The sequence below is a fragment of the Grus americana genome, chromosome 12 (genome assembly GCF_028858705.1).
Source record: "Grus americana isolate bGruAme1 chromosome 12, bGruAme1.mat, whole genome shotgun sequence".
Classification (NCBI taxonomy): Eukaryota; Metazoa; Chordata; class Aves; order Gruiformes; family Gruidae; genus Grus; species Grus americana.
In genome coordinates this window covers 9,395,427-9,419,004 of record NC_072863.1, presented here as the reverse complement: position 1 = coordinate 9,419,004, position 23,578 = coordinate 9,395,427, and the positions used below count along the sequence as shown (strand labels likewise).

General features: G+C 48.9%; 1 protein-coding gene across 12 annotated transcripts in view; it reads right to left on the bottom strand.

Annotated features, from left to right (window-relative positions):
- MBNL3 (muscleblind like splicing regulator 3) overlaps positions 1–17,603 on the bottom strand; it is a 99,015-nt gene extending 81,412 nt beyond the window's left edge. For 3 of the 12 annotated variants that reach the window (XR_008578937.1, XM_054839205.1, XM_054839204.1), the window contains exon 1: positions 15,239–15,340. Coding sequence is in view for 1 of the 12 variants with exons in the window: in XM_054839206.1 (XP_054695181.1) it covers positions 15,239–15,265 (27 nt within the window). In the remaining 11 variants the exon portion in view is untranslated. Of the gene's footprint in view, positions 1–10,727; positions 10,746–15,089; positions 15,108–15,238; positions 15,342–16,285; positions 16,410–16,520; positions 16,669–17,530 lie in introns of those variants that run through there. The other 9 variants (XM_054839200.1, XM_054839209.1, XM_054839197.1 and 6 more) reach the window with 9 other exon arrangements.
- Positions 17,604–23,578: the final 5,975 nt, after the last annotated feature.

Below are 23,578 nucleotides of genomic sequence, written 5' to 3'. Positions count from 1 at the left end.
CAGCATTCGGTGACGAGCTCTCGCTTATCAGTGTCTGATGCAAACAAGCTTCTAGCCAGCCAGGAGATCTGGTCTGGTGGGAATAGGAAGCCAGGACTCCAGAGGACGGCTCACACATCCTTCTTCCAGTCCAGAAACCAAGCTGTTTCAGCCATCTCACTTTGCCCCCTGATGTTGCTTGAACCCCGTTCACAAGTTACAGTTAATAACACTAATGTCACATCACCCTGCGAACTACAAGCTCCTCAGGGTAGAAACCCTCTCCTCCTTTATTCTGCAGCAGACTGTGACCTTGGTAGGACCCCACAGCCACTGCCATAACACAAACCATCATTCAAGCTTAAAACACATGCTGGTGCCAAAAATCTCTCAACTGGAGACCAGCAGCATTACAATAGGGCTGCACAGAGGGGTTAAGAAGAACTGCTGAAAAGGGATGCAAACAAGGACTTCAGGCTCTGAGCAAGCACACTCTCCTATACACGCAGCTCAAAAGGTTAGCATCACTTGTGAGCAAGAACTCTCTGGCTGAACGTACTGCCTTTGTTAACTGAGAACGGCTACATGATGGAGTGGGCTAATTAACTGCATTTTACTTTTGGGGACCCAGGCTTAAATCCTGGCTCTTGTCAGAGCTGAAAATGAATTTAGGGACTACAATGACAGCCAAGATAATTTATTTTCTACAAAATCGTCAAATAATTGCCAGTCTCCTGACAGAGGCCCACAACTCTACGCAAGGGCACTAGTGCTTATGCTGTTACTTCCCTGAGTATAAAAGTTATTAATGGATTGATGTGAGCGGTCATCACAGCTATGAGTGCTGCTTAGCTGGACTGAGCACCTGAATATGAAGAACATCACCATGCAACATGGTGCGTGCTTCATGATGCAGTGCTGTGCAGGTTGTAGGTCCCACAAGGAGGACAGCTGTGTCTGGCAGGATTTAAAATTAAATTTTCATACAGATTCACATATCCCTTAAATTTAGAGGGCCAAAGCACAGCCCTGGTGTAACTCTAGTTACTTCACTGGAATACCAGCAGGGCTGGTTGTGGTCCAAGGGAGCCGGGGGTAATTTCCCCACTTCCTCACAGCAAAAGGCCACCCAGCAGAGCCAGCAGGGAAGCGAGTGCTTTCCTCAAAGTAATTCTCTATTTTTATCTTGCTAAGAAAGCTTTTCATTTAGAAACTAAAACTCCTGTTTCAGGGAGAACCTGAGCACCCTATTCTTTTCACATTTTTACCACAGAAGTTTTCATCTAATAAAATAAGCCATTTTTCCACCAAAAGAAACCATCGTGGGAAAACTAGAACAGCAGACCAGCCCCTGGAGGACTCCCAAGCAAGAAGCACAGAGACATTGCATCCCTGACTCTGGCAACAGCATGCTCTTTCATATTACTGTTTGCAGTGTCACCTCACCCCTCTGTGCCTCAGGTCACCCATCCCAAACGATGGGGATCCTCAGTGTCAAAGCAGTTCCAAGAGCAACATGTTCAATGTCTAAGTTAAGCAGCAGCTAGTGATCGTGAACCACAGTTTTGGGCACAATACTAAAGCATAGGGGTTATTGCTTCTGAAGTGCCATCCTCCTCCTCTTTCCTCCTCTCTCAAGAAAGAGAGGGTCTCCAGCATCCTCAGTCGCCAGCACAACTGAAGGTGGGCAGGAAGACACAAGAGAGGTCAAAAGGAACAAAGAAACATTTTCTGAAGCAGCCTCTGGCACGTAATGCTCAGCAACACAGCGTGGTTCAGCAATGCAGCACCTTTCATCTGTACCAAGCAAGAGACCCGGACACTTAACCCTGTAACACAACAAAGCAAGGGGTGGGTGTTGTCTTCACAGTAGGGTTTTACAGCAAGACAAAGGCTTCCCTTGAACAGCAGAAGAGGAAAGTCTAAGTCAGACATCTATCTAAAAAGTTAGACTTGGGGGGAAGGGATGGGTCAGAAGATGTCCATGAACTGGGGAGGGATGGAGCAGCAGCCACAGTGCTCTGGGGGGTGATGAAGAAGTCAGGGACAAGGTGGTCCCTGCTCCCAGGCAGGGTGAGATTGCCAAGGCCAAACCAAATTCTGCAAGTAAGGGCCACGCATCTCCCCCCCCCGCCATTATCTTTAAATCCTCTTTACTCCACAGAGCTATTCTCCACCCTCCTTCCCATTTAATCAGGCCTGACCTACAGATGTCAGCCTCATTTCGGCTAAGTCAACACAACTGCCACATCTAGGATGCTGTTACAGGAAAAATCTTACTTACACTCTTGGCTGGATTCCAGAGTCTACTTCTTGGTCTAGACCTGACCTCGTTCCTCTTCTGCAAGCTTAATCCTTTACCTTAAGGGCATAGCAAACACACAGGGACTCCAACGTGGGCCTGTCTACGCTCAGTCTCCCCTTCAGCCTGCGTAGCCAGGAGACTCTCTTGATCATACTGCACAAACACTAATGATTATTGATGGGAGGCTCCCTCAGAACTGCAGGTTCTTCGAAAACACATATAGGTTCAAGAGCCAAAAAAGTAAATGTGAAATATGCGCTTTATGTTCTGCAAAGTAGACCCCTACCCTAGAGCCCAGGCAACAGGACACGAACCTTCAATCAACAGTCCCTGAAGTTTCTTCAGATGCAGCCGTGGCCTCACACTGAAACCATAGCCATGTCTGATACATCCAGCTTCAACTAATGGTTAAAAAAGAATAGTTTGGGTTGGAAGGGACATAAAAATCATCTAGTTACAACCCCCGTGCCATGGGCAGGGATACCTTCCACTAGATCAGGTTTCTCAACCATCCAACCTGGCCTTGAGCCCTTATTCATCCTTCAGCAGAAACACAAGACATCAATACAGGACGCTAATTGAAGACACAGGACTTCAACCAGCTACCACGTCACCCTCCAACAGCACCTTACCAGGCACAGACCAGCAACTTGCTGAAGCGGTATGGTCAAAGTAAAAGCTAGCTTATGGCTCTTCCAGTATGTGACACTTGGCCCATTCCTTGCTGTCCCCAGTCTGCATGGCCAACATGCAGGAGTCACAGGCTGGAGGTGGATGGACAACAGCTTGTCCTGTCTTGCCCAAACACATCATATAAACAGGGTATCAAGACTGAGCCAGATCTGCCTCATGCATTCCACCTCGTGACCAAAAAACCTCGACCCCTGTCACATATCAATAGCAGCAGTGGAAATATCAACCCATGAATGAGGTATTAGAAACTGTTATCAGCGTATTCCAAGAAGGCAGCTAGCTGTGGATTCAACCTTCAGGCAACAACACAGGTGTTTCTTGGCTCACAAAGACATTTGCACACTGTTTTCTTAAAATGTTTGGGGGGGATGTTCAAAACCCCAACTATCTGTATCTGACACGATGCTGAACCAATACCCTCCTGGTTCACAGGAGTTGTGAAAACAAAACCCCACTGAGGCTAGGAGGATCAAATTCTCTGAGCTCCAAAACAGTTCCTGAATGTGTGCTGCAAGAAATCCTCCATGCAGACACACCTTTCATATCACAGGAGAAGGAGGGGAGGGGAGAGGAAGAGATTAAAAACAAAAGCCAGATCCTCAGGTAACAGAAAAATCAGAGATGCTCCCTCAGTTTACACTACCACAGATTTGAGCCAAAGGTGCTTTTAAAGTCCTTTTATGAAATATTTTAATCTGCCTTTCTATTTGCTATGTGTGCAAGATAGGCAGTGCTTTTCAGAGCAATTATTTATTCAGTTTTACAGTGACTAACCTGAATTTCCAGGCTGCTTCAAAAGAAAAACCGATGCATTTCTTTACAAAAGGCAAGGAGCATTAGGCTTCTTCCCCTCTTGTTTTCCTTTTCTTTTTCTACCACCCCTCAGCTTAAACATTTCTACCTCTCATCTAATAAATAAACAAACTATGTATCTTTCCACCCCCAAAAAATGTTCTTCCCTTCACCTCCGTGCCTAAAACGTGCTGACAATTTTTCAGGTTTTTTTGCTGAAGCCACTCAAAGTAGAATAAATTCCTTTTCTATTTTTTTAAAAATTCATTTTTCAGTTTAGCTGCCTACTTGAAAAAAACAGCTAGCCTTACATCACTAGTTGCAGTCTTATAACCTGGAATAAACCGAACACGAAGCTGAAAGCGTGGGATTACCACTGGCTTGGCACTAGCGGAGCACCCTGTGAAAAACATCCACATTCAAAAGCAAATTACAGGGTCAGTGTAAGTGGCTACACTGTTGCATGAACCGCCTCAATGTTACTTCCTAGATTAAAGAACAGACAGTAGCAGCACAAAGCTTAAATTAAATACAACTAAGGCTCTAATCCAAGTCCATCAAATTAAGGACCAGTTCCGACCATCCTGGCACGGACTCACCAGGATGCGCTTCTGGCACCCAGAGGAGGTTTCCCGGGGACGGGGAGCTCAGGTAGCACAGACCTATCTTCACCCAGGCGCCTACTACATGCCTGCCACAGGGGAAGCAATGTCACGCAGCAGGTCTGGTTTAAGGCCCTTACAACTATATTTCATCACGAGTAAACTCTAATTCTGGGAGGCAGAAGGCAGATGTACATTTTCTTGTGTGGAGATGTCCTCCACTCAACCCAGCCTAAGACCTTCACTTACACGAGGCTGTGATTAAGGGGATTCAGGTCATGAGCAAGCAGATCTCACGCTTTAATTCTCTCTCACTTCAGTTGCCTGAATCTCCAGAATGAGCAACATCACATTCTTGCAGAAACCTAAGCAAACTCGCGTGCACCGGCTCTCTCCCTCAGAACAGGGTGATGCATGAAGTCAAACATGATAATCTCCCACTCAAAGGTGTCGGATGCTGTTGCTGTGCCACAGCTTTCTCTCCTCACATTAAAGGCTCAAAACAGCAATCCTAAGGCCAGTCTCACCTCTATCTCCACAATCCAGCTAACAATACTGCATCAAGTACATCAGTACTGTTGCATTTGTATCCCCCCTCCGGTACACCCCCCGGCATCATGTACATCCAAAATTACAGCAGCCTGCACCCCCTCTTGCTCTCCCAGCTCAGTGAGCTTCCTCCCGAGATCACCCTGCGGAGAACCACCTCAGCAACGTACAGGTCTAAAACCACCTTGAAAACGGGCATGCACTTGATACCAGACTGCAGCCCTAGTTCCATCCTCCTGTAAAGATCATGCAGGATCAGACCCTTGCTAAGTGATCTGGGACTGCAGTAACATGCTCCTAGCATTGCTATTTCATTGTGGCAGCTTTCACTACCTGCAGATGCTGTCCAAAAATACAGAAGAAAAATTTGTGCTCTTGGGAGCTCATAGTCTAAAGGCAGAGGTCAGGAGAAACACTCTGTTCTTATTAATGCAGTTCTATGGAGAGGAAAAAAAAATACAAGTCAAGCCTGTATGCTTCTCAGAAGCAGATTATGGCTAATAATACAAAGATTACTGACATTAAATGAATTTAAATTCATTCTTCTATCATTCAGAATATTAAGGTTTTTACCTTCCTCCCAATATCAGTCCCACTGGTAGTCAGCTTCGCTTTCTGCCTATCACAAAGATGTTATATTTGGACTATAATCACGATAATGGACTTCTCCCCCTCAGCAGTTTTGTTGTACTAGGTGTCTTAAAAAAAAAAGTATTCCTAGTGTTAATTTAACAAGCATCCTTTTTTTTTTTTAAAAAAAAAGGTAATTGCTGCATCATAACTCTGCAAACAAGTTCTGTGGTCCTACTGGCTTTTTTTGCCTATCAACAGGCAAGGGGAAAGCCTCACCAGGCAGCACAGTGTTAGTCCTGCAGAAGGAGCGAGTGCAGCTCAGCCCAGGGCTCTGCCAGGGAGAGGGAGCAGACAGCACTCGCCAGCCCAGCCACACTGCAGCATCAGTGCACGGCGCAGGCACAGGGACCAACAAAAAGTGTCTGTCACTGGTGACCAAAACTTGATTTTGAATTTGGGTTGCTCCTCGCGAACGTTCGTACTCAAACTAAGGGCACCGCTCTGCACTACCCCTCTGGGAACCGAACTGTTTTAAAGCCACCACCAGCAAACTGAAGACAGAGCACAGTAACGGCAAAGTCAGCCACATATTTGCTCTCAGGAGGAAAAACTTCTTTTGAAACTTAGAAGTTCCAGTTCAGTTCTCCCCCAAACATCCTATTGACAAACAAGTATCTAAGAATGCTTAAAAGAAAGCCATCAGTCAAAGCAAATCACCAGCTACATGTTTGCTGCTGAACATCACAAGTGTTCGCACTAAACGCTTCTCACACGTTTGCATCTATATTTTACTGAAAGAAAGGGAACTCCATGGCAAACAAACTGCAAATCCCTGCCTGTCAGACCCAAATCTGGAGTGCTTGGCTGGGCTGTGGCTCCAAGCTCCAGCCTTCCCCATTTCCTCTCCTGGTCCCCACATCGGGAAGGCAAGCCAACACATCCCCAAGCCTACAGAGCAGGAATCAGTGGGCAGTTATCTGAAATGTAGTTTGTGGTGAATGACCGTTGCACGGGATCAGTCCAACTCAACTGTCCAGTCCTTTTGTTTCAAAAAGGGAGTTACTGCTTGTAAAAGGCACCTGCCTTAGCTCACGGTCTTATGCAATGGCTGTATTAAGCATTACTCTTATTAATCAGTACATAACTATAACAGTTAGCATTTTATTGAATTAAAAAACTCCAACACCTTGCAAAAGGCCATCAGTGACCAGCTCAGCCCCACCAATGCAGACTCTCCCCTGAAGGCCTGGGCATCCTCCAGCTCTGATTTCACCACCACTTCCAGCTAACCCAACTACATGCTGTATTTGCCAGGGCAGCTCGGCCCCCCCATGGGGCTGAGGCCTCATTCCTGCCCTCTCCTGAGAGGTGGCAAAACCCATCTGAAGGGCATGAAATGGCAGGCTCAGCTCCTCGTGGAGCCAAGAGCACTTGGCACAGCCCAGGAGCTGAAGCAGCCAGTGGCTCTGCCTTGGCAATGCCCCTCTCTCGAGAGGCTTCCACAATTCCTCCAAATACACATTCCCCACAAGTTTGTTTCTCTCCTTGTGTGCACTGAAAGTCATATACATTAGAAACACGCAGGAGAAACTGGGTGCAGACTCTGTGACATTGTGCTTTTCCCACCCAGAAGTTGCCAGGTACTGCATCCCCCAGGTTGGCTGAGCAGGTGGACACGCTCCAAGACCTGGGAGAGAAACCGTTTCTCATGTAAGCTGGCATACAAAATGGTGTAATTGCCTAACTAAAAGCATCTAGGACACACTCTACAGTTGGGCTGAATTTACAAATCCTGGTATCTCTAGAGGAACAAGATGGTGGCACTGTACAGCAAATAAACAAATCTGTTGTTAGACACATCAGAAACTTCCCTGTACCTTATTAATGGATCTCAGGGTCTTGTCAGAAGGATAACCTTCCACCTAACATAGGACACAGAATGAAATTGCCTTTCAGCAGCAGCAACCTCATTCCAAGCTTGGTATCTGAGCACCAGCTAACGAATACATCATATTACAACACAGTCACCAGAGCTGGAAAATCCCCAACACAGCAGGTCTCTCCCTTCAGCAAGGCTGATATAACCTCATGCAGAATCCACCCCATATGCCCTACTCATCTTCCCAGTCTCAGAAGAAAGAGTCTCAGTAAATCGCAGCTACTCAACTGACTGCTCTGGAAACCCTCAAAATCATAGTGAAGGTGGTCATTCCCGGGTGAGAGCCACCCAGGCCAGCTGCCCTGGGCAGATTGGTCCAAAGGGGTCTGTAGAGCAGGCAAGGGAGGAGTGAGGATAACCTGCCTGCACTTCTGAGCAAGGTAGAAGAGGTTGGTTGCATCCAGAGTCAGCAGGGGAGGTGTCACCTCACTGCAGATATGCAGGAGGGAAGGGGCTCACTGTTCCTTCTGCAGGACAGCAGCCCACTCTGGTCGGCCTCATTTACATGAACTGAAGTGTAGCTTCCTCAAGCACTGCATGAAAGGTGCTGCTGCATTAGCCAGACCACACCTGGGTGCTCAGGGCACAGCCAACATTAGCTCGTTACCGAGGCTATGCTCAACGAAGGGCACCGCGGGTGTCACGCTGAGCATTTCACTAAGTAATTAGTCAAACCAAATTCATGGGTGGTGGACTTGGTCTGAGGAACAAGCCGAGGACCTAGGATGGAGGTGTTTGGTTGTGGATCCAGGAGTCAAGTGCAAAGGCACGGTGGAGATGTCAGTGCCAAAACCTGGGCAGTCTGTCTGAGGGCGTGGAGGCACTTCACAAGACACCTCTGTGCTCTGCCTTCCTTGGTCAGATACAATGCCAGCATCTGGAGGCTTCAGAGAAAGGACAGACCACCTGTAACCCTACTGATGAATCCACACTACTGTTCTTTTTTTGTTTTTCAAAAATGACTTTACTGAAATGTATCTGAAGATGCAACACAAGCCCTGTGGGCCAGCACTGCTTATTACCTTTTATTTAAAAACATCCAGACTGTATTTAAAAGGATCCCATTGATATCTCATATGGCTATGAAAAGATCTGTCCATCCTGACTTGCTGGCTGTAGACAGAGCAGGAGATCCTACAGCCAAGATGCTCGATTAAGAAGAATGAACAGCACTGATGAAGAGTTTTGACCAGATGTTGGGGAGAGAAACCTGACAACCTTTTGCTGCTCAGCCCAGCCAGGGAGCAGCCCAATCCTCCCTTCTCCATCAGTTTTGTATCTCATGGCCTGCAGTAACACTTTGCAAGCTGTGGACTAACCCAGCACTCTGGAGAACAACTCCCAGCAGCCAGCCACAGCACAGAGCAGGTGACACTCTTTTCGGGAGCCAGTTTTCCTTTACAGGGCAGGTTTCCCCATTAGCAAGCCCAGGACATTTGGCAGCTCGCTGTTCCAGCTTTTAGGACCACTTTAACAACCGGTCCATCAACCCACATGTGTCCCTCCCAGCATCACAGCCTTGCACAGCACAACCACCATTACCCCCCCCCAGTCCCAGGACCTTCCACCAAAAGAACACCAAACGCTTCACAAACATTAATGAAGTCCCAGTATCCCAATTAACTCCAGGAGCATTATTCCCTTATGACCAAGGAGCGCAGAACCAGGCTGAGGTGCTCCCATCTCCCTGTGAGCCTGCTAAGGAGCCAGTCATGGCTCCCTCCCTCTGCTCAGCTACAAACCTGACAGCTATTTCAAAGGCTCTTTCCAAAACAGAATGAAGAAAGAAAAAAACCAAAGCTTTCTGTTTTCCTTGAAAAGCAGGTCTATGCAACAAAAAAGGTACTAATAAAGGTTTCACCATACAAATTAAAAGTCAAAGGTAGCAATAAAGAGTCTCTGAAATATAAGAAACACGTTGTACATGGTGTGAAATTTATTGCTGCCTCGCAGAATGAAGCCAAACATCTTAATATGGAAAAACACCACTACTTTTGACCCAAACAGATTGGGAACAGGAAGTAAAAACAAGTTACCCAGCTGCGGCCTCCTCACGTTAGGAGCAGCAGCAGCAGCAGAGAAACCAGTGTTTCCTGCCGACGCTCGCCTCGGCCGCCTGGCTCTGCAGGCCCTTTGCCCAGGGGGCAAGCCCACCTAAACCGGAGTTTGTTATTAAAGTTCTCACAGGCAAGGATCAGGCCTTTATCAAAGAGGAATCAGCTGGGGAGAGCCAGGGAAACGGGGACTGCAGGAATCACCCCAAATGCTGCACCCATTTACAAACCGCACAGGGCCAGGCTCCCCTGTGAGGGGATTCCCCTTCTTTCGGTGGCTCTCTTGATTTTACCAGCCAAATTCCTGACTCAGGACAGGCATATTTCAGGAGTTAATTTTGGTTTTACTCCATCGCCAGCAAACCCTGAGAAATTAAGTCAAGCCTCAATTGGCTCAAAACATAATTGCATTTCTTTTAAATAATAGCTTTGCATTACTTCATTTTTTGTTGGGTTTTTTTTTGAGCTTGTGCATAATACATCCTAATTATATTTTCGAGCTTTCATTTGCAGCTACAGGAATAACCCAGAAAGACATACAGATGAGCTAATTTTCAAATCATCACTTGAGTAAGAAACTGGAGCTTTAAAAAAAAAAAGACAGATAGACCAAGGGACCTGCAAAAAAAAAAAAAAATGCAAAACTGACAGTCCAGCACCTCTTTTGTTAACATTGATAACTCAATGCCAGAGAGAATGGCTTTAAGACCTTAACAGAGCAAACACTGAATATCATACATGTAATACAACAGAAAATGCCATTTACATAAACGCTAAGCAGCAGCTCAGAACCAGATATTTTGATTAAAACTTTGCTTTCAGAAAATCTCATAAGCATCATTTTTACTAGCTCAAGCAGATTTTTCCTACATGATTTTAAAAGATTACATGCCAGGTATAGAATACCTCATAAAGCATAACAAGATTTTTGACTCACTTGAATTTTTGTTTTAAAAAAATAGCAACCAGCAAATTACAGCCATTAGTACGACACTGCCTTCACAGCAGATTTATGCCAGCATTACTGAAAGCAGAATTTCACCCAACAACACTTCTGGGTAATACAGACATCTGCAGAACCAAGGGAAAAAAAACCACATAAACGTGCACAACCACACATTTTGTGCATTACCATCCAAGGCTTTTACAAGGACCGGTATTTTGTGCCACTGTTTTGCAAGAAAGTCCCCTGAGCACACCCACGAGTGCACTCTCCCGCACACAGCAATTGCCAATCCTACCTCATATTCTTTTAAATCCGTCACCTTTGCGCTCTTAAATGCTGCTTTGGCAGAGGGGTTGCACCGTGAGGAAGGAAACTCCCCCCGCACCCCTGTTATCATGCTGCATGAAATCCTCCCCCTGCCCCAGCAACCTCCCGGGGGGGGGGGGGGGGATAAAAAAAAAAATCCAAGTTTATCACGCCAAGAAAAGAACAATACGCAGGAGCCCAAAAAGGCAGTCAGAAGTGCCGCCAAAAAATCGGAGTTCTTTCTCAAAAAAAGGCCCTCCCTTAGGAAGCCTGCCAGTCAAACCCGATCACGAGGCTGTTTTCCGAGGGTGAATAGAGTTCTTATTGACACAGCTTATGTCTGCAGCATGCAGCCCTCCGCAAGGCTTTCAAGAGCAGATCGGATTACACAGACACATTCTCTCTGATTTTATGCATTCAGAAGCCCTCAGACATAAAATACCCAGCTCTGAAGGCCACCGGTTTTTCAGCTTGCTATCAGCCTACGTGCTTTCACAAAAAAAAAAAAAAAAGGCAGGCAAATAGATCCTGGCACCTTTACTTGGGCTCCAGAGGACCTCACCCTTGATGAGCAGGGCCATATAATTTGGAGGCCAAGCCACAGATTTGCTCCATGTGAGTAATAGGAGACGACTCATTCCCATGGTGGGTACTTAGCATCAGGACGGGAGAAGGGAAAAAATAAGTATCTGCTGACACCATTTAAAATGGGGGAAGATAACATCACTCTAGGTAGACAATCCTTCCTGGAATGGAACATGGCAAGAAAAAAGGGGAGGATACACGCCTTTTAAAAGAACACCACATGCTGCCACAGCTTAGCAGGCAAGAGGTGCCCAACTGCAAAAGCATCACAAGCACATATTCAGGCAAATCATCTATCCAGGAGCAACAATTTGCACACACACGGGAACCTAGAGAAAACAAACTAAAAGAATCCATTTATGCTCTTTCTGTACTTAGGGGCACAATGAGGAACTCCATTCCAGGAGCAGACAAGCGTAAAAAGGCTGGGGTACCTGTGATGCTGTGTTAAAGTGAACAGAGTACTACAAAATGTTTTGTTATTATAAATGCTCCAGTTTAAGTCTGTGCTTAAATTATATGACAGATTAGAACCTAAGCATTGCCCTAGAGAAGGATGCATGCACTGCCCAGAGGTCTGGAATACACCGATTAAAAAGAAACTCACAGAACAGTCTAACAAGCAAACCAGTGCATTACACGAGTAACTGGTTCCCTGTCACCTAAAAGGGAACAACTCCTGCATCAGCTCATACACACCGGACTGAAACTTCTCACTGAAATATTATATATGGGAAACAGAGCAAATAAAGCAAGCTTGAGCTTCAAAGCTTTGAAGGGATTTTAAGAGCAAACACACACTGTTCAATAAAGACATTCTCTCTTCCTCCCCTTGCAGGCTGCGATCACTCCCCAGTTAAGTGTTTCTATCCTGTTTCAAAAGATTTTTCTCACATTTTTCCTGCTGGGTGCTCAGAGGCTGGACCTGGGTAACCCGAATGTGGGGTGCCACGTCCATCTGCAGTGGCAGTTCTTTGGTTGGATGTTTGCACTGTTTTCAGAGCACAGCAATAGTCTCACAGCTCCTATGACTACCTTTGGAAACTGAGATCTAAGCAAACTCCACTTTTCAGTGCACAGCCTCCCTCTCAATGAACAGACTCATGTTTCTAGTACTCATTTTAGTTTCCACACGTGACTTCTAGTATGTTCATGGTCAGAAAAGCCTGCTCCTGTGAAGGCTGCATACTCTTTCCCAACACATCTGAGTCACATAATGGTTTGCTCCACTGCCAAAACCAAGCTCTCACCACCGGCATGGCAGGGGTGTCCTGCTGCAGGCATCAGTCATCAAATTCTGACTGCAGATTCATCAGCGTCACCTGTGCCTGAATTAGCCACAAAGAAAATCTTCATTTGCTTTCAGGCTCCTGACCAAGCTGCAGGCACTGGTGACTAGGAAAACCATGGTTTGACTTGTGCATGAAGAAAGATCCATTTGCAAGATACTAGCAATGCAGTTTTGCCATCAGTTTAACTGGGCATAAGCCAGTGCTGCTAATAAAAGCAGCAGTCCAGCCTCACCCTGTGCTGCCTGTGCACCCCAGGTCCTTGTGCCAACACAACTGTTTCTGTGGCCACATGGAGAAGTGAACCAAGGAAGCAGTGATGGCTAAAGTGAGCATACCTTCTGCAAGGTTATTCTTAATCCACAAGGATTGTGAAGAGACTGGAGCAAAGGGCTAGAAGCAGGACCACTTTTTCCATGCAGCATCGGCTTCAAAACTGATTTGCAAGCTATACTGCAAAAGGTAAGAAAGCCAACCTCTTCCCCTTTGCAGTCACAAGCTTTAAAGTCTCACTTTGAGATTCCCTTAAAACACGCAGAACAGCCTCTCAAATTCTCACTTCTGGTGGCAGCACAAGTACAAAACTCTAAGGTCCATGTATTTATCTTGCTAAGATGGGGCGAGCCCGGGAGAAAACTTCTAGGTCTGTAAAAATCTAAGAATAACACTTAAGCCTCATGCCAGTCATTCCCCAGAGGAGGAGGCCACCACTACTCATGAACTGGACATGAAAACCATTTGAAAATCCTCTACATGGATGCAACATCCCAGCTAGACAGCTGTGCAGCATCCCTGCTCATCAGTAACCTTCCTGCAGCACAAGGGCCAGCACCAGGAGGGAGGAACAGCAGCCCAGATCCACTCCCTCATTCTCTGTGGGGATCCCTCACCCCTCCACAGCAATGGGAAGGATGTGGCACCTTGCCTTCTCCTGATCTGGCCAGATACTGCAGGAGGCTGAGCAGCAACGAGGTTACAGCACCAAGGGACTAATTTCCTCACTGACCACTAGGTCTGCTTTGGAGCCCTGCCGGTATATCCCAAACCACCTGGAAGATATCACCAGACCCACTACACACAAAGCCATATACAGGCTGAACCAGGTGCATACCTAAAACTCAGCCGTCTCTGGGAAGGCTGACTGCACCCAAGAGCAGACTGCACCTTCTCCTGCTGTAAGTGCATCCCACAATACCTAGAAGCTTCTGTACAGTCCATTGTCTTTCAAAGAGAAATGCTCAAAGGCTGAAATAACTCTCAAACTTTTCTGGGCCATCGCTACTTTAAAATGACTTCATTTAAATATGTACCATGTCTATATATATATATATATATACACACACACCAAGGGAAATTACCACCCGTGAGAAGGGCTGGTGCCCACACATCGTAACTCTGCACAGCCTCCCAGGTTTGCCTGAACATGACTGTACTGCCACGGCTCTGCACTAGTACAACCCTACAGCAAACCAGAGCCGCTCAAGAGCCCCACGAGGATCCTGCCCCACTGGCAGGAGCACTGGAAAGACCACAGACTGCAGGCTCTCCACCAGACCACTTGCTAACACACACCTTTTTTGGGGTATAGAGAGCAGTGGGGGCAGGGAAGTTTTAAGACCAAATTACAGAGTCCTTTAAACCCTTCAGATCTGCGCAAAGCTGAACCCATAAGTCCTTCCTTCAGGAGTTTTCCCCCCACCCCAAGGATAAGAGGCATGATTTGGACCTTCATTTGTAAATAAAGCTCCAAGGAGCGGAACTGTGCCACGTAAAGCATTTCTCCAACCTGGAAAGCAGAACCATTGCAGCGTCCACGTACTACCTTAAAAGCAAAACACCCGCAAGGAGGACCCATAGGGGGAAAACATCTCTGCAACCCTATGGAAGCTGCTGTATGGAAACTTTAATAGCATTACTTCTGCTTCTGCATAATCCCAGAAGAACTAGCTTAATTCAGACTGCTCCAACTCAGACACTCGATAGTTTCAACATGGTATAGACTATTAGCTCGCTCTAATTACAGGATCAAGTTACATGTCCAACAACTGCTGCAATTTAGTCTTGCCTGATACACCCCAGCTCAAAATTGCTCATCCCACCTCTCACTCCCATACTTTTTGGCACCCTTTGAATAAAGGCAGGGATAACTAGCAACATTTCAGTATCTGACACACATGCACCCCAAGCCCCCCCAAATGTAAAGTCACTATTTCCTTGTGGTAACGAAGGCAATGACTTTTACCAGTGCAGAACAAACTAGTTTTAGGCAAATAGCACGGACACGACACTACTGCCCACATGCTTGTCTGTGCAAAAGCATTACAGGATTACTGCTAATAACCACCACTGCACAATACCATGAATCTGCACGTCGCTCCCTGAGCCAGGTGTTGATCTTGCACGGAGCCTATCTATGCAAGGAAGGAGTTTTCAGAGAAGCAAAAGCTACAGGATCAGGCCCCTCGGAGTTTCACTACCTCAAAGGCCGGGGACATTCCTTACAGCAGCGCACGTCTCGCCTTTGAGCTCAAAACCGCATCCGCAGCTCCCGCTGCCATGAAAGCACAAGGTTTTCTCCCTGCAACCGTTTGCCTGCGCCTGAACCGAATGCTAACAGGTCTCTTACTTGCGTCTCGCCTCGCCACCGCCTCATGCTCTACAGGGGAATATTTTGTTCCCCGAGCGGACGAGCTGTCCGACCATCGCTCCACGATGATTCAGCAAGGGGGTGGCTCCCTGTCGGAAGGCACACCTACTGCGAACTGTCATACCACAGGGCTGGGTGAAAATGGGAGAAGTTCCTCTATCTATCATGGCTGCACTTTTCAAAATGCGTAGACCTGGCCTGGTAGGGTCAAGGGGGGTGAAAGGGGGGGGGTGTCCATCAGCAGGCACATGGAAATAATTCAAGGAAATGTCTCGAGGTTTTTAACTATGGCACAAGTAAATGAGGCAAAAGAAAGAGCCAGACACTTTCAGAGCCAGCATCAACTTCGCCAGGCTGTGTTCTTTGTTTCTAGGCAGACTCCAGTGCGGTGGCAAGAATGAACAAATGCGCATGTCTTCATAAGAGTCAAAAAAAAAAAAAAAAAGAAAAAATCCCCCCTCCCCTCAGGCCCCTCTCTCATTGCTGTAGCGGTAGGGGAGTCCTCCAGATAGTTTGTGCTGCTTTTACAGAAGTAAAACTCTGCTTCCACCCTGCTCTGAGCAGGCATTTCACTATGCTACAAGGCGTTCACGGGTAAGACAGCACCTGGAACACTTTCGGCTACAAAAAATAGTTTTGGTGCGGGGTTTTTTAGACTTTGCGTTTTGTTTGGATTTTTTTTTTTTTATAAAAAGAACAAAACGACCCCCTGGCAATGCACCGCGACGCGCCAGCCACCCTCCGCAGAGGCTCCCGCAGCCGGCGGAGCAGGGCCCGGCCGGCCGGTCAGCCCGCCGCCAGCAGACAAAGGAGCGATGCGCCGCTAAGGAGCCGCACCGGCACTCCCGGGACAGCCCGCCGCCGCTCCCGGGACAGCCGCAAGCGGCCGCCGAGCCCCGGCCGCGGGACGAGCCACCGCCACCGACGCGCGCCGCGCCCCCCCACCGGAGCACGCCAGACTCGTCCCCGGGCGCCCCGCGGCTCGGCTGGGGGCAGCCGGCCCCCCGCGGCCCGGCCCGGCCTTACCTCAGCGGCGGCGCTAGCAGGCAGCGGGCGGCCGCACCGTGCCACGCGCGGCGGCACGGGGCGAGCCACGGGGCCGGTTTAGCGCGGGGGCCGGCTGCGCGCCGCCATTTTAACGCCTCCCGCCTGCCCTCCGCCCCCCCCCCCTTCCCCGCGGCGGGCGGCCACGCGCGGCGTGGAAATGCCACTCAGCGGCGGTCCCCCCCCCCCCCCCCCTCCGCCCCGCCGCCACCGTTACATTGACGCAGCAGCTCCTGGTCGCCGGGCCCGCCGTGGCGGAGCTAGCAGGGCAGCAGCAGCCGCCGCCGTCGTGGCCCCTCCGCCGCCTCCCGCCGCCGGGCGCACATGGTACGCTCCGGGGCCGCGCCGCGCCGCGCCCCGCCGGCCGCGCGCGCCGCCGCGCCGCCTGACTGCTGCCATGGCAACCAGCCGGCCGCGCCGCGCCGGGCAGGCCCGGCCCGACCCGGCGCCCGCCCGCCCCGCCGGGCCCCGACACTCGCCGCCGGTGCGGGCCGAGCGGCGCCCCACCCGTGCAGCGGCGCTCCCGGGCCCCGCGGGGAGCTCTCCTGATCCGTATAGCCCCTGGGGCTCCCGGACAGCTTGTCCCGCAGCTGCGGGGTTGCCGCTGCCGCCCGCCGCATGCACCGGCATGACACGGGCACCGGCCGGCGCACCGGAGGGGGAGCCGGGCCCAGCAGCCGCACCGCACCTCTTTCCGGCCGCAGGACCCAAAGCCACCGCCGCACCCCCGCACTGAGTCCACCCTGTCCCCAAAGCCACCACCACACCTCCACACTGTGTTCCCAGTGTCCCCAAAGTCACCATTGCACCTTCCCGCTCTGTCCCTGCTGTCCCCAAAGCCACCATCACACCTCCCTGCTGTGTCCCTGCTGTCCCTGAAACCACCATTGCTCTGTCCCTGCTGTCCCCAAAGCCACCATCACATCTCCACTCTGTCCCCAAAGCCGCCATCACACCCCCCCCACTGCACCCACCCTGTCCCCAAAGCCACCATCACATCCCCTACCCTTATCTCCAAAGTCACCATTGCATCCCCTCACTAAGGGGTTGTATTCCCTCTGTCCCCCAACAACCATCACATCCCCCTGACCGCATCTCGTCTGTCTTCAAAGCCACCATCACCCCCCCCCCCCTCGCTGGGTCCCCTCTGACCCCAAAGCTCTTGTCACTTCCCCCCCCCCCCCCCCGCAGAGGGGCCGTGTCCCTGCCAGGCTTGGCCGCCCTTACCTGGGTAGTGGCACAGCTCTTCCACACTGCAGTGCTCATTTTCACTCCTGTTTTGCAACAGAAAATTGCATACGCCAGGACAGTCGCGAGGGAAAATAGGCGCAATGTGAAGCAGATGAGAGAGTAAATCATAAAGCCGTCGTACATGTTCTGCATACTGCAAACGAGGAGCTAATTTCCTGGCAGCCGTCTTCAGGATGCTTCAAGTCAGTCTTCGCCAATGTGGTCCTTAAAAACCTCACAGCGTTCAGCTGCAGGCAACCCCACTCATTTCTGACTTTAGCATCTAATTCCCGCAAATATAGATATTTTAATTATGCATTTGGTTAGGGTGAGCTGAAAACAACCAGCAACTACTGGATCACTGAAGAAAACAAAATCAATCACGTATTTCTTTTAAAAATCAGCTTTTTATGGGGTTTGGTGACATTTGCTACATTTTGTCAAGCATGAGCTCAACCAGAAGCAGAAAGAAGCAGCCGAGGGTTGTTTATTGCACACAGAGTGGCCCTCCCTGACAGCAGCACTAATGGAAATGACTGTAATAAAACTGCTGGTGTTCGTGGTCTGAGCAGCAAAGCGGGAGCCCTGATTTCTGCACCCTGCTCTGACAACCACTTTCTCAGTGACCAGGAGCAGATCACTTCACCTCTCTTCCTAGTTACCGCCACTGATTCATAGTTGAGATCAATTAGTTAATGTTTGCAAAGTCAGTTGAAGATGAAAAAGCATTACATACTGCTAATAAAACCATAATGATCTCACCGTTAAACATTAAACACACAATGATGTGTAAAAAAAATTTTTAAAAAAAAATCTCATTTATGGAAAATTCCTCTTGCTGCAAGGACAAAGGATTAGCTCCTAAAAAAAGAAGGATGAACTCAAATTTGCATCATAGGACTGCATCTCAGGGGTCTGGCTTCTGTTTAGGTCTCTGCTACCGATTATCTGTGTGGGCACGGGCACATCACTTGGGCCAGCAGTTGGTGAAGCGGCTGGTGATTTGACCCACCTGAAAGTGGCAAGTTAACCCAGAGCTAGCCAAAAATCACCAGATACTTTTGGAAAATGCTGGTCTTGGTCATGTTGTGCCTCCACTTCCCCATCTACTAAATGGGATGGGGATTGCAGCTGCGTAGACTGATTTTTTGCAGGCAAGATAATACAGCAGCAAGCAAACCCTGGCAACATGGTCCTTAAAAGCCAGGAGAGCTGTGCTGCTCACAAGACACTCACATCACACCACAGTGCAAGGAATAAAAGCAGGCATATGGGACTTTCTATGAGATTTTTCTTGGCAATGAATCTCACTTTAGACGTAAAACCAGTAGCTGTGCCACTGGTAGGGCTCCAGTTCGCCATATGTAGACCAATGCATGTCTGATGCTCTGACCTACAGGCAAGAAGGAGGAGAGGAACCAGGAGAACCATGTTTGTCTGTACCTTTGGGCCTGCACAGGGCCACATTCATGGTGATGAGGCACCGGTGTTTCTGGCAGGACAGAAGCTGTGGGTGGGGATTTGCACTACAGAAGCTCCAGGCACAGCAATCTCAGAGAGGAGAACTCTCCAAAAAGAGCAGCCCTTTAGACAAGGTATCCCTCATTTCCTCAGTCCAGCTGCCCTTTGCAAGGAGCATCCTTGAGCTGCAGTAGCCTATTGCATCTTCCTCCTGAAATCTGATGCTACCCTGCTTTGATGGTGATCAGTTGTTGACTGCAGAAAAGCTGAATCATGAAACAGAGGTTATAAACAAGGTTATTTTTAACAAAGGAAATTAATCCCACATCATGCAGAAGTCTGAGCAAGGGACTGTCAGCAAGGGCTCACGGGTCTCTCTCCTGCTCCGATACTCTCCGTGTCCTGAAGCAAATTACAGTCTCTCTAGCCTTTAATTTACCTGCTTGTGCCATGGACAAAGTGGCAGACTCCAGTTGTGCTTTCTTTGTACAGCAAAGCTCCTGGTGTGACAGTAAAGCAGTGCTGGGAGCTGTGCAATGCCAGGGGCTGGCTTTCACTGTCACCCAGCACCTTGCAGAGCTATTTTCAGCCATGCAAAATGCTCACACACAGTATTTCAACAATGTTCATAGACGTTTTGAATGCAGAGAGACTATCCAGTCTGATTCCCCTCTCCCATATTTCAGTCTTACATTTCAATTCTCACATGCAGCCCAGTAACTTCTGGTTCATTATGCTCACTGAAAACTCAAAATATACAACAGTCTCCTGTTACATCCTTCAGGCACCGGCGTGCTGCAAGGGTGTGTGTTGTAGATACCCAGCCCAGGGGGAGGGAAGACAAGTCTGGTATGCCTACAGCTAACTGGGAAATTTCTTGATTATGCCACTTCTTATCTCTCTCTCACACTTAAATTCTTCCCAGAAAAGTGTGTTTCATTTTCCCTAGGAAGGAAGCCTCAGCTCAGGGAAACAGGGGACGAGGCAGGGACTGGCCAGGCTTCCACACGCTGCTTGAGGAACATGAACCACCCACATACAGATCCTTGCAAACCCATCTTCTGTACTCCATGCCCTAGTTAACAAGTGCTTTGGGTGTGTCTCCAACTTCATATAGATAACTACTAGGGTTAAAGAATTCTAGCTTTGTTGAAAATATTTTGTAAATATATTTTATATACACACACACACATAAATTAATGGAAACTTTAGGAGATAGGAAACTTTCCTACCATACTGTATTTACAACCCTGAGAGGGTTCTTTGCTGCTGGAGGGGCTTACCTTTCTCATTAAAGTTTTCTTTGAGCTAAATAGTGATTTCCACATAGAAAACAGCAAATAAAAAACAAGGCATTGATGGACTGGATCAGAGTAGGTTCTGCTCCCACTGTGCATTCACTTGTGCAAAACCCTGGTCCATCTTCACCTGCCTGCTGTGGAAGCAGGCACCAAACCCCCTGCACACGCTCGGGGCACACACCAGCACCTTGGCACAGGTGCCCGGGCACCTCCGGCACAGCTGTGAGAAGTGGAACAGGACCAACCTTGCAAGCCAGTTCCCTCTTGCAGGTGCCTGCAAGGACATGCGGCCGCGTGCCAGTGGATGGAATAACCATCGCCCCGTGCTAGTTATGGGGCAGGGATGCTGCAAGGCTGCTTTAATTAGCGCTTGAGACGCCTCTGTGATCTGTAGATGAAAGGTGATTTACAGCTGCAAATTATTGCTCTTCTTCATGTGAAGTCTATTATTTTCTGGTGTCCCTCATTTTGATTCACGCCACATCCTATATTTGGTGTGGGGCAGGGTCCTCTCTCCAGGCAGCCATATAGGTGCTTTACATCTCCAGCTGGCTGCATGCTGCAGAAGCGTGTGATCTGCTCGCAGCATCCATTCAAGGCAGCCTGGCCATGCCCATGCTTGGGTAACTTGGGCTGGGATTTGCACAAAACCGCAGCACTTCAGCAGGTTGCTTAGCTGGTGGTTTTAGAGGGTTGATATTCGAGGCTGGATGCTCAGCTGGGTTGTGCACTCAACTCTGCGAACAGGCAGACGACCAGCTGGATGAACCTTAAATCCTGCCACAGAGAGGAGAAACAGGAATATCCCGGTGCTCTGCTTGGGGCTGCCCTGGGGAAGGGGAGGAAGCCAGAGAGGACCAGACTGGGGCCCCTCAGTCTACGGCTTCTCATCTATGTCCCAAACCTCCTGGGCAGGAACTACAAAGCAGGAGGTTTGTGTCTTTGGCAGGCGTCTGGAAGGAAGGGATATTAGGGTGTTTTTGTGAACAGCCCATGGATAGCGGAAGAAGCAGGTAGATTCGATGTCCTTCCTGCATTATGCACCACAGCACGCTCACCCCATCGGGCTGCAGCGACCAAGCGACCATTTGCTCTTTACTGCTAAATAAACCAGCAGAAAGTAGCATGTAGTGTAAGGTAGTTGTAACAACGGAGAAAGAAATATCCCTGATACTCCACACTGCACTGGGCTGCCAAGCACACACATGTGGGAGGGCAGGACTGGTGGCATCGGGCAGACATGGCCATCCAGGCACTGGAGAAATTAGCATCTGCAAACACCATGACCCAGAGCAAATCCAGCACGGAGACGGATTTCCTTCCACTGCACTCACTGCGCAGCTCTCCAGCTGGGAAGTAAATGACCACTCACACAAACCAGCACAAGGCAGTCAGATTTTTACAGTTAGAAGAGAATCTCCTACCTCCTGCCTATCCCACATGAGTATTCCCCTTCTTCCCCAAGGTTCATAGGATCTTAAATGCCTTCAAGTGAGGAGATTCCCAGGCAGCCTCATACACCAGCGAACAAGGACTGGACAGAGCCTCCAGTGTCATTGCACCCCTCTCTCCATCACCCTGTCCTCCTGGCTCCACCAAACCCTCCTGACAGCTGTTTGCCTACACAGTGAGCTGGTCTGGGGCTGCTGTTACCCTCCCCATGGGCACAACAGTCACACTCTAATTCCAGCTTTGGCTTGCTCCCAACAAATCCATTTGGGTCCCATTTTCACAAGCAGCAGCTGCAGCACAGAAGAGCACCTGCCGCATCACCCACGCTGGCAGCCGGGGTCCTGTGCTCCCCAAAATGCAGGCTGCCACCAACTCTCACCTGTCCCTGCCATCTCCTTGGGGGCCGGCCATGGCAATGCCCCTGCTTGCCCTCTGCAAAGCCCTGGTAACGTGCCTGCAGGCTGCCTGCAGATGGAAAATGTGAACAAACCTGCGTGCAGAGCAGAAACAAGGCCACAGAGCTGCACCCAGATGGTGACGTATATACATGTAGAAAGAGACTATTTCAGAAGCATCTGGGCCAAGAGGGCTAATGAAGGCTGCACTCACTCGCTGGACCAGCATCGCCTTCACACCCGCTTGCAGATCACCTTGCGGGTGTGAGACCCAGAGCTCCTCTGCATCCCATGCTGGGGGAACCTGGTGCTTCAGGATGATGCTGTGACCCTTTCCTGTCCCATATTCTTGCAGTACTGTGAATCCTCTGAGGTACTAAGAAAGCTACAAGCTAATTTCTTTTCTTGCTATTAAAGGCTGCAAGACAATCAACAGAGTGAGCCAAACACTGCTATGGGGAGGACCAGGGAGGTAACTTGTTCCCATCCCTGCTGCAACAAGCCCCAAGGAAAACATGGAAAGAAAGTGTGTGGAGAAGAAGATCCACCCTCACCCCCACCATAAAGTCCTGCCCCAGTCTCTAACCTGCTGTTGCGCTGCATTTTCTTGCTGCAAGGTTTCTTCAGGAGGTTTATCCTGAATTCCTCAATCTGCTGGGCAGAGGGGCTTCAGGTCCACTGTCGCTCTGCACATCACTCACCCTCGCAGCAGCGAAACCCAGCGTTTGCTGTGAGCGGGTCCTGCACTGCATTCCTTTGGTCCCCTACTGACTGTGCTAACTACGGGAAATGCTGAAAATAAGCCTGCAACAACTAACCCCACTGAAGCAGAAGTCGCTTTTAATGGTCACAGCTGAATAGTAACCTTACGTGTGTTACCGAAGGGTAAGCAGAGGTACAGGCCATAAGCATAGCTTAAAAAAAAAAAAAAAAAAAGACATTTTACATAAAAGGCAGACATGCCATGATCAGTTTGACACCTTCGATAAGACAAATCCTGGTAGAGTATTAGAGATCTTTTATTTTTAGCAGCTGAATATTGGCAAATAACAGTTTTTAATAACCACAAGTGACGATATCAAACTGCCATACCCCAAACTGAAATCATCGCTCGCTTTTTCTGGCAGGTAGGGAGGGATTTCTCAGCTTTCCTCCTCTTTTTAAAGAGCTGCTGCAGCAAAGAGACACTAAAAGGTGGAAAAAACACACAATCTTGCGTGGTGACGACATTGACAGATGTGATGGTGCGGGCTGTACATGACGTTGTGATTTTTTATTAATAACTCTGCACTGCAGAGCTCAGTTAGGAAGAGGAGGAGTGCCTGAGTGTGTGAGGAGGACAGCTTTGTTCTTTGGACTTGCAAAAGAAGGAACGTAACATTGAAGGTAGAAACACCAGGAGGGAACAAGGACTGACAAGAGAGGCAACGGGCTGT